We start from the raw sequence: 11,279 nt of genomic DNA on the forward strand, positions 1-11,279 counted from the left end.
AACTATCCAAACACTGCTTACCTTACACAAAGCAAGTCACAGAGACAACAATTAAGGTTCACAGGGAGGTAGGGAGAGATGGGGAGAGGTGCTGCTTGAAGAGGTGTGTCTTCAGCTTGCGCTTGAAGGTGGGGAGAGTTTCTACAGTTCTGACCTCAACGGGGAGTTCGTTCCACCACCGTGGAGCCAGAACAGACAGTCGTCGTGAGCGTGAGGTGGAGGTTCGGAGAGGGGGAGGTGCCAAGCGGCCTGTGGAGGCTGAACGAAGAGGTCTGGCAGGGGTGTAGGGTCTGATGATTTTTTGTAGATAAGCTGGGGAAGACCCCTTAACTGCTTGGAAGGCTAGCACCGATGTTTTGAATTTGATGCGAGCCATGACAGGCAGCCAGTGGAGGGAAGTAAGCAGGGGGGTGACGTGTGAGTATTTGGGAAGGTTGAAGACCAGACGAGCTGCGGCATTCTGGATGAGTTGAAATGGTCTGATGGCAGATGCTGGGAGGCCAGCCAAGAGGGAATTGCAGTAGTCCAGGCGGGACAGAACCATCGCTTGGACCAGGAGCTGGGTATAATGGACCAGGAGCTGGGTCTAATGAGATCTATATTAGAAAAAAGGTGAAAAGGTCGATATTCAAATTGAACATTAAACCGGAACAAGATGGTTTGTGTGCACGTGTGTGTGTGTGTATGTGTGTGTTTGTGTGTGTTCACATGCATGAGTCACTATGTGATTGTTTGAGTGTGCTCCTTGCAGATGTATTTCTCATATCCGTGGCGAGTGGTGCTGGTTCTTCTGTCCTGGCACCTCTCTCTCTTGTTCCCCCTGGCAGCTCTCTCACAAAATTGGCAGAGGGGTTCGGGGAAGCCACTGTAGTAGCAGTGTAGTAGAAGTGTGTAGCTGGGTTATGTACTGTGTGTAACAGTGTTATAGGAGTGTGTGTGTGTGTGTGTAGCTGGGTTATATACTGTGCATAACGGTGTTATAGAAGTGTGAGTGTAGCAGGGTTATGTACTTTGCGTAACGGTGTTATAGGAGTGTGTGTAGCAGGCTTATATACTGAAAGCATGTGCAGTAACGGTGTTATAGGAGTGTGTGAGTAGCAGGGTTATGTAATGTGCATAACGGTGTTTTAGGAGTGTGTGTGTAGCAGGCTTATATATTCAAGGCATGTGCAGTAACAGTGTTATAGTATAATGTAAGTGTGTAACCCAGTGGAGGCTGGTGACTTCCAGAATTGAGGAGGCCATTTTTTTCCGCTTGCTCACTTCACTCGCGATGGAATGTTCCCTGTTCTCTTATCTTTTTTTGTGCTGGCCAAAGGCATACTATTTGGAGTGTAAGCTACAGTCAGAAAGTTCTGGCTGATGAAATTCATTGTGCAGAGCTTAGCCTTGTGCCTTCCTGAAGAAATGACATTGCTGTAAGTCTATGAGCCTGCCTGATAATTAAGCTGAGAAATGACATTTGGATGTAATATAAATGCCAAGTGAACATGTGTAAAAGGCAGGAATTTTAATTATGTAGTTAAAAACAATTTTGTTTAGCTTAGATTTTTCATTCTTCTACAGCTTCAACATGTAATCACCAATTTAATCAAGTTTAGCATATAAAAAAGATAAGATAACACTTTCTTTATCATATGTAGTTTTATTCAATATATTTAATATAAAATATGTAAAAATATGGTTCCAGTTGGCTTTATCTAACGTTAACGTTATCCACTAGAGGGCAGCACTCTATTCATATTTAGAGTGAATTTCCTCACAGAGCAACAATTCGGTAATTTGATATGGAAGATTATTAAATTGACTTGTAATAAAACGAAATGGACTACATTAAAAATAAAACTGTTCAATAAATCCCAAATGGTGTCTAACATGACCTATTGAATGTCATTCTCACTCCCAATATCTGGAATCTGCATATCTCCAGCCCAAGATCTCAAATTGCGCTAGAATCTCGCCGACTTCCGAGGTAGTTTTAAGCAAAAGTGTTTGGCCAAATGAGCTATAAACTCCAGGGATGATAGCCAGGGGTGTTCTCTAAATTTCCTGAAAAGCACAAGTTGATAGGACACTCGTAGCCACTATGGCAAGTGTTTGTTTGACTGAAGTGACTAGCGAATTCTCAAAATGGCTTCTGTGTTGAATAGAAAGGAAAGGATAGTTGATTCCAAATGAACCAGTAGCATGTGATTGGACGAACAAAATGTCAATCTTTGCCCTGGACACAATGCATGGTGAGGCCAGGCCTCCGTTGCCCACCCATTTTCAGTGATCTGGCCAATCACATATTGGCATGAAAAAAAATGCATTACATTGACTTCTATGAGAATCTCATTTCCTAGGGGAGGCCTGGCCTGGCCTGGCCTCCCTTAATACAAACTGATAGGGAAATCTGGCCTGTTGCTTTACAATTGCAATATTGGGTTTTAGCCATGGGAAAATTTAGATTTATGAACAAAACTAAAATAATATGAATATAAAAAATAAAAAATATGTTTTTTGTTAAAATAAATAAATAAAATAAATATATTTATTGTTTTTTTTAAATCTCTCTCTTCTCTCAAATTATTGGGGAGGCCAGGCCTCCTCCACCTCTATGGAGGAGCCTCCACTGGTGTAACCGTGTTATAGGAGTGTGTGTGTAGCAGGGTTATATACTGTGTGTAACGGTGTTATAGGAGTGTGTGTAGCAGGGTTATATACTGTAAGTGTGTAATGGTCTTATAGGAGTGGGTGTAGCAGTGTTATATACTGTAAGTACGTAACAGTTTTATAGGAGTGTGTGTGCAGCAGCAGTGTGTTTTCTGTTTAAAAGGTTCCCTTTTTTCTCTCATATTACAGTTTGTCTAAAGATTTGAAAGCATTCAGTGTGACAAATATTCAGAGGAATAACAGAGGAAGGGGTCAAATACTTTTTCATGGCACAGTATGTGCTACTTTGAGAGAAAATGGCTGCTGCTTGAAGGTGTGTTGGTGGACCAGTAGAGGGCACTCTTCTATCTGAACCTGATTAAATCCAGCGTACCTTCATCAGGGCGGGCACTGTGAAAGTGCTGCTCTTCAGCTGAGATGGTAAAATGATGTCCTGATTTACTATCAGCAAAGTTCCCATGGCACTTTACCAAAGGTACGGCTGTTAATCTAAGTATCCTGGTCCAACCTGGTTCTTTTGACCATACATCACAGTTATACATTACAGAATCACTTGAAGAACCGGTGTACCAGGATTGGAATTATAATGATCGTTTTAACATATTGTGGACTATAAAAGGGGGGAGGCGGGGAGAGTAACAAATATTAAAGATGGCATCTTGCTGTAACATTCCTACCTACTCCTCTGAATTTAAAAGTGAATCTGTAGAATCACTACAAATGTCTCTGTTTAATGAGAACTTCTAATTAAACGTCTTCTGAGTGATTGATTTCTAGACGTTTTCGCATTGTGAACACTTACTGTCGTTGCTAGGAAACAGAAGCTCTCAAGGTCCGATCTCCAATCAGTTGTAAAACAATTCCAGGAAGTAAAAAGATTCCACGAAAGCAAAGTCTGCAGAAAATTTGACTTTATTGTAGCACACGTGCACAAAAGCCAGTTCAAATCCTCAGATTTCCAACCTTGAATAATAGACAAAACCTTCTTTTTATGCACAATCCTTATCTCAGTACAACCAATAGCTTTCTTAAAAACCATCATATGACCTGGCTACGTTGCAGATGTTTACTTTTCAGTCCTGAAACCACTGTGGCGAGTTTTCCCCTTGATTCTCAAAACAAAGAAAGATCATTTTCCATACATTTTGTGCTATAGGCTGTGTCGTCTAATAAACTTAAGTTTTTAACATGAAAAACATATGAAACACGGTGCTATTCACTATATAGTGTTTTCCAGAACTTTCTACGACCTATAGATCAGTTTTGGTGATTTCCACCTTATATTCATCATTTCACTTAGCTTTGGATTATTACACGTGGGCCACCTATGCATTTCTAATAACAATATTCATCAGTAAAAAAGTCATAAAGGAGTACACAGATGTACTGAGCATCAGTCAAATCAAAATCATAGAAATTATATGATAAACATCAAATGAAAATAAAAGTAAGTCATAGAAAGTATAGGTAAACTGAACAGCAGTGACATCATAGAAGATATACCTTAATCATCAAAGAAAGTATGGAATATATACTACTACACATCTACTCACTACTTTATTCTAAGTGACTAAACATAATTCTTTAATCTTGCAGTCTTTGCTCTCCTATCGACAGTGTACACTGTGGTTTCTTGCGTTTTCATAAGCTTGGTTATAAACAGGTTCTAGGTTCATTCAATTTAATAAAAACAGCATACATATGATATATGGATTATATGTTGTGTATACATATATATTGATACACTCTTAGCCTACATTTTCGAAAGCGTTGGAGGAACCAGCTTGTTCATTAGGGCAGAGTCTGATTTTGATTTGTACTTTTTTTGGGGGGGGGGTCTCCTGCTCTGTGAATTTTCCCTACATTACTTCGTCCACACAATAACAGAAATGAGTGCAAGCGTCACTATGCTTCCAACAACTGCACACACAAGTTCTGTCCAATCCCCTGTTGGAAATAAACAGACATAGCATTTTAATTTATGCGTAGGAGACAACTACAATTCAGTTATATAGTCAGCTAGTTACATAGCCAAATAAGTTGCTTGCTCATAATATAGTTGGTTAGTAAAAACTTAAAAAAGACAAAAAAATATTAAGTGTTGTGTAGCACACTAAAGTCAACATTTCATAAAACTGAATTATGCTAATAAGCAAATTTTTAGCAACAAAATACTGAAAGGACTTTTACTTTTGGAAGCTACATTTTCCGCCCCTGCTATGACTACCATCATAAGATCAGATATGCAGGTTGTTTATTGCAGACACTCAAGCAGACACAATCACCCTTGTTAAAAATAACAGACATATTACTGTACATCGCTTGTTACTCACCTTCCATATTGACTGCCTTGGAAGTATGAGCTCCGTGTGTGCTCTGTGCCAGGCAGAAGGTCTGTACACTGTGCCACGATGGTTCTAGACATAAAGTTTGTTGATAAAAAGTTCATGTTAACTCCATGTGAATACATTTATGAAAGTTCAATTTAAAAGTATGGGGAATGCGACACAATTTGTGTTTGCTCTGTTCTCCTGCACATTGGATTTTAACCCTTGAGTAGTCTTAACATTCTGTATACTCCCCTTGTCCTAAGGGTAAAAAATTACCCGCCCTCACTAAACCCTCAAAATAAAGCATGAAGAAACAACCTGTCACTCATCACATCCATATTGTGTGATCCATGTTGGAATCACAGCCCTCATGTAACATAGTCACAATACTTTTACATTTAACTGCATTTTAATCTGATCATTTTCCTTTTCGTCTTTTGTCATTTTATTTTATTGATTGCTAGTATCCAGCTTGCATAGTTTTTGGCATGCTTACTGCCATTCAAACACATAGTCAGTAATTCACAACTTACAAGGTAACTGCTTCACGGAATCTGGAGATCAATGAAAACATTCTGAATTCTGGCCTTACCTTGCACTGTGGCCAGTAGAGCAGTAGAGTTCTGAGCTCCATGTTTGTTCTCTGACACACAGTAGTACTGTCCACTGTTCCAGGATCTAAAGTTAGAAAAGTTCAGACTCTGTCCTGATCCGGCCTGCCAGACTCCAGTTTCATTCTTCTTAAACCAGGTGTAGTTCTGCACTGGTGGGTCGGCATCGCTGCTGCAGGTCAGAGTCACTGAACTGCCCTCCACTATTTCACCAGAGGGGCTCACTGATACTGAGGTGTTCTTGGGAGAATCTGTAATCAATAGAATAATTCCACCTACATTTTCAGTCACTGCATTGTATCTCAAACGGCTACACAGCCATTTACTGTTCCTGGTTCTTGGTAAAAAAACATAGATTGGCAGGATTTCAAACATAACACCAGTATTTTGATAAAATGATTTTTTTCAGCATGAGGAGTTACAATTGTACCATGTTTCAGGCCTCTATGCTGATAAGTGTATGTTAAAACAGAATGTTAAAACAGAAGAAGAAACAAACAACCCTATTTGCTATGTTCATTAAAACCATAGATGTAGAAAGATAGAGAGTTTGTTGGAGGACTGAATTGCTTTTAGTCTGGAAAAGCATTCAGTTTTCTCCTTAGAAATGAGTTAGAAGTCGATACGCTAATCCTGGTCGATATGAAACTGATGCCCCATATCCTAAATGCCAAATACCAGCATACTTGAGGGGATGTGTCATCTCATTTAAAGGGCAAAGAAATAAGCAGAACAGAATAACTTTACTAAACTTAGAACAGGAAATCCACCAGCTTGACTGTGAAAATGCTGAATCACCTTCTCTCGACTTGCATAAGGGAATACTTAAACTCAGATTCCAGTACCACCAGACTATATCACAAAGGCTTTCAACAACGTTAATGTATGTAAAACAGAAATACTTTGAATTTGGTGATAAGCCTCACAAGTTGCTAGCTAGACAACTACGTAAATTAGAGAATGATCGGCCAGTCCATAAGAATTAAGTCTAATTCTGGGGTGCCCCTGACTTCACCTAAAGATATCAATAACCACTTCAAGCAATTTTGTGAAGCACTTTACTGTTAAATGTGCCACATACATGTTCTCTTAATGTTCCCTGGGTCCTCTGGATAATTGTATTGAATAAGGATATCTTAGATAAAATAAAATACTTACAGTAAACCTTCAGAGTCACAGCAGTGGAGTTCTTAGCCCCATGCCTGTTCTCTGACACACAGTAGTACCATCCACTGTTCCAGGATTGAAGATAAGGAAAGTTCAGACTCTGTCCTGATCCTGCCTGCCAGACTCTAGTTTCATTCTTCTTAAACCAGGTGTAGTTCTGCACTGGTGGATTGGCATCGCTGCTGCAGGTCAGAGTCACTGAACTGCCCTCCACTATTTCACCAGAGGGACTCACTGATACTGAGGTGTTCTTGGGAGAATCTATAATCAATAGAAAAAAATCCAACTACATCTTCAGTCACTGCGTTTTATCTCAAACAGCTGCACAGCCATTTACTGTTCCTGGTTCTTGGTAAAAAAAACAAAAAAAACAGAGATTGGCAGTATTTTGATAAAAGGACTTTTGTAGCATGGGGAGTTACAATTTTACCATTTTCAGGCTTCTATGCTGATGAACACAGAATGTTCAAACAGAAAAAGAAACAAACAACCCTGTTTGCTTTGTTCATTAAAATTTTAAAATACATCAACTCCTACATGTGGTAGGTGTGTCTGCCCTGTGCAAACTCATGACTACAAATGTAATAATTAAGATAATGTATGACTGTATGATCTGGCTTACTCATCATTGCATATGAATGCCCTGACATCTTCACACACTTTCTCCTCCATTATCCAGTTTGACTGGATTAGTCAGTGTTTTAATGTTGTGAACCCACAGACACAAAAGAGATGACTGACTTCTCTCTGAAGCTGAGATAGACTACACTGATATACTCACACTGCACATCGAGAAATTTTGGAGGAGATCTGTGTGTCTCAATCCAATTCCCTGCCTCACAGTAGTACTCTCCAGCATCCTGCTGTGTGATGTATTTAATGGTGTAGCGCGCCTCTGGTCCTCCTGTCTCTGAGGATACAGTTCTATTCCCCTTCAACCAGGTGTATCTGTTCACTGGTGGGTTGGCATCGCTGCTGCAGGTCAGTGCCACTGAACTGCCCTCCACTATTTCACCAGAGACTGACACTGTGGTGCCCTGAGGAGGATCTGAAAGAGAAAATAATAGTTGCTGCAGTTTTATATAAATGTCACACTTACTCAATTCAGTTAAAGAAAACCCTCAGTGTGTTCATAACCTCAGTTTCCCCAGCATCTCAGGGTTAAAGTACAGAAATGAAGACATGTTCGCCATTTTAGGTATTGCTATGGTAATTCACTGTCACACACACGCATACATACATACATGCATGGATGCACACGTGCATGCACACACACAGTCACAAATGTGCTACACATCATAACACTTGGCCAAATGTGTTTGTTTACAGTGCCTCTGTCAGTGACTGGTGGAGATACAATACAGTATGATAGACATTGGACATAACTCCAAGCTGAGCATACAGAATGAAGAAATGATGCCCCACGTTCCTCCTCCTTATGGCTTCTCATAATGTTGCTGCATTGCAGATCATTCATTCATTGATGTACTTATTTAGTCTCCAAAGTATGCCTCACTATTCATTTGATTCATGTTTTCTTCAGGAAGTGCGTATCATATACCGTTGCTTTCAGCTGTTCATTTTGACACTGGCCAATTTGGTAATCAATTTACTATTTACAGCAGATGTTTCCAATGTGATACTAATATGTAAATATACTTGATTATGTGGCAACGGCCCCAGTTTATGTTTCTAAATATGCAATATCTCCCTTCTCGTTTTCAAAAATAGTATAAAAAGAAAAACTACCCTCAATATTTTTTGTTTGTTTTTAATCCTTGAGTTGTCTTAAGGGTAAAAAATGACCTGCCATTATGTTTAGTCGCAGAGAAAACCCCCTAAAATATATTTTTTCAACTTGAAATTTGATGACAAAGTTTGTGATGAGTGACAGGTTGTTTCTTCATGCAAAATAGTAAGCTGCTTCATTTTAGGGGTTTATTGAAGGCAGGTCATTTTTCACCCTTCGGACAAGGGGAGTATACAGGATGTTAAGACTACACAATGGTTAAGAAAAAGAAAAAGAAGTAAAATAATTTAAATCTTATGTACTCACATTGCACTCGGAGAAACACCACATTGGAAGAGAAATGCAGATTATTGCTTTGACCACAGGAGTAGTTTCCTGCATGTTCACTCCTGGCTCTGAACTTGTTTGGGTTATGGTTAGATAGACGTTGTCCGTTTTTGCGGAAGTCAATGCTGCTTCCGTAACTGTAAGGGCAGTTGTTTTCACAGGTCAGTGTCACCATTTCTCCCTCTGTCACTGAGTCGGGCGTTATTTTAAACTTCAAACCTGAGCGGATAAAAAGCCCAAAAAAATTTACTCAACACACTTGAGTACTGCAGTGGAATATCCAGCAAGGTGAAAACCAGGTTTGTGTTTTGTTCAATAAATAATAGCAAAAACAAAAGGTGACATGAGCAGAAAAAGAGGAATGGGTCTGATAAATATTGGTTTTGTTATTTTATGAAATGTAAAACAGTCATTTATGTAGTTATTTATAATTAATATTATTATGTATAATGTATCAGCAATATTAAACACAATAAAGTCACAGGTATAGTCATGAAAATGGCTACATGATTTATTTTAGCATTCATTACATATTGAAATATTACTCTGTGTACCTACAGTATGCAACTATGAAGGGAATGGAGGTATACAGGCTGGTAAAACAGAGATCAGAGGTCTGTGGAGAGAGCACTATCATAACACTGCATGTGCCACCTCATTTAGCTTCACAAACAGAAATAGATGCATTAGCTGCTTTCACTGAAGATGCTGCCCATCCATACCATTCTAAATGACAGAAGCGAATTACTCACACAGCAATTTGAGATGTACATGAGGAGATATAACTTTAGTCCGATATCCATGCCACGCCTCACAGTAGTACTCTCCAGCCTCCCAGGGTTTGAAATTTTCAATTGTGTAGGATCGTGTTGAAGATTTCCATGTAGGAAATGCCACAGATATTCCAGTCCTATACCACTTCCAACTGTACAATCGTAGGTTGGCATCGCTGCTGCAGGTCAGAGTCACTGAACTGCCCTCCTCTATTTCAGCAGAGGGGCTCGCTGATACAGTGAGGACACTGTTAGGACGATCTGGAAGAGGGAACATTGGTTTGCAAACTTGCATCAGGCAAATATTTACTCTGAACTGCATAGTACTGTGCAAAGGTTTTAGGGAGGAGTGAAAAAATTCTGTAAAATAAGAACGCTTTCAAAAATAGAAATGTTAAGTTTATTTTGATCAATTAACAAAATGCACAAACAGAAGAAGTGAATGAACGGAAGAAAAATCTTTATATATTTCGTGTAACCCCACCTAAAACAGCATCAATTCTTCTAGGTATACTTGCACACAGTTTTTGAAGGAATTTGGCAGGTAGTTTGTTCCAAACATCTTGGAGAACTAGCCACAGTTCTTCTGTGGATTTAGGCAGCCTCAAATGCTGCTGTCTCTTCGTGTAATCCCAGACAGACTCGATGATGTTGAGATCAGAGCTCTGTGGGGGCCATACCATCACTTCCAGCACTCCTTGTTCTTCTTTACGATGATGATAGTTCTTAATGACATTGGCTGTATGTTTGGGGTCGTTGTCCTGCTGCAGAATATATTTGGGGCCAATCAGCAGCCTCCCTGATGGTATTGCATGATGGATAAGTATCTGCCAGTACGTCTCAGCATTGAGGAGACCTTCTGCCTTCTGCTACAGCCAAATATTTAACATTTTGACTCATCAGTCCAAGGAACCTGCTGCCATTTCTCTGCACCCAGGTTCCTGTGTTTTCGTGCATACTTGAGTCGCTTGGCCTGGTTTCCACGTCAGAGGTATGGCTTTATGGCTGCAATTCTTCCATGAAGACCACTTCTGATCAGACTTCTCCACACAGTAGATGGGTGTACCTGGGTCCCACTGGTTTCTGCCAATTCTGAGCTGATGGCACTGCTGGACATCGTCCGATTGCGAAGGGAAGTAAGCATGATGTGTCTTTCATCTGCTGCAATAAGTTTCCTTGGCCGACCACTGTGTTTACGGTCCTCAACGTTGCTCGTTTCTTTGTGCTTCTTCAACAGACCTTTGACAGCACATCTGGAATTCCCTCTGCCTTGAAAGTTATGCCTGGGAGAGACTTTGATGCAGTTTAACTACCTTGTGTCTTGTTGCTGTGCTCAGTCTTGCCATGGTGTATGAATTCTGACATTAAACTGTCTTCAGCAACCTCACCTTGGAAGTGGAGTTTGGCTGTTCCTCACCCATTTTTAAGCCTCCTACACAGCTGTTTCTGTTTCAGTTAATGATTGTGTTTTAACTTACATAATAAATTGATCATTAGCTCCTGTTTGACTTTGTGCAAGTGTACCTAGAAGAATTGATGCTGGTTTGAAGGCGAAGGGTGGTCACACCAAATATTGATTTGATTTAGATTTTGCTTCCATTCCCTCACTTTGCATTCTGCTAATTGATAAAAAAAATTAAGTATTAACATTTCTGTTTTTGAAAAC

At 39.7% G+C, this 11,279-nt stretch overlaps 1 protein-coding gene across 1 annotated transcript; it reads right to left on the reverse strand.

Moving 5' to 3' along the window:
- Positions 1 to 62: 62 nt before the first annotated feature.
- On the reverse strand, positions 63 to 9,625 carry LOC133137015 (B-cell receptor CD22-like). The gene is made up of 7 exons (XM_061255021.1): positions 9,593 to 9,625; positions 8,820 to 9,059; positions 7,545 to 7,811; positions 5,578 to 5,847; positions 4,989 to 5,072; positions 4,524 to 4,602; positions 63 to 596 (listed from the first exon to the last, which is right to left on the reverse strand). The coding sequence occupies exons 2-7, from the start codon at positions 9,013 to 9,015 to the stop codon at positions 587 to 589; spliced, it is 906 nt and encodes a 301-aa protein (XP_061111005.1). The 5' UTR covers positions 9,016 to 9,059; positions 9,593 to 9,625; the 3' UTR covers positions 63 to 586.
- Positions 9,626 to 11,279: the final 1,654 nt, after the last annotated feature.

The sequence above is a fragment of the Conger conger genome, chromosome 1 (assembly GCF_963514075.1).
Source record: "Conger conger chromosome 1, fConCon1.1, whole genome shotgun sequence".
NCBI classification, from domain to species: Eukaryota; Metazoa; Chordata; class Actinopteri; order Anguilliformes; family Congridae; genus Conger; species Conger conger.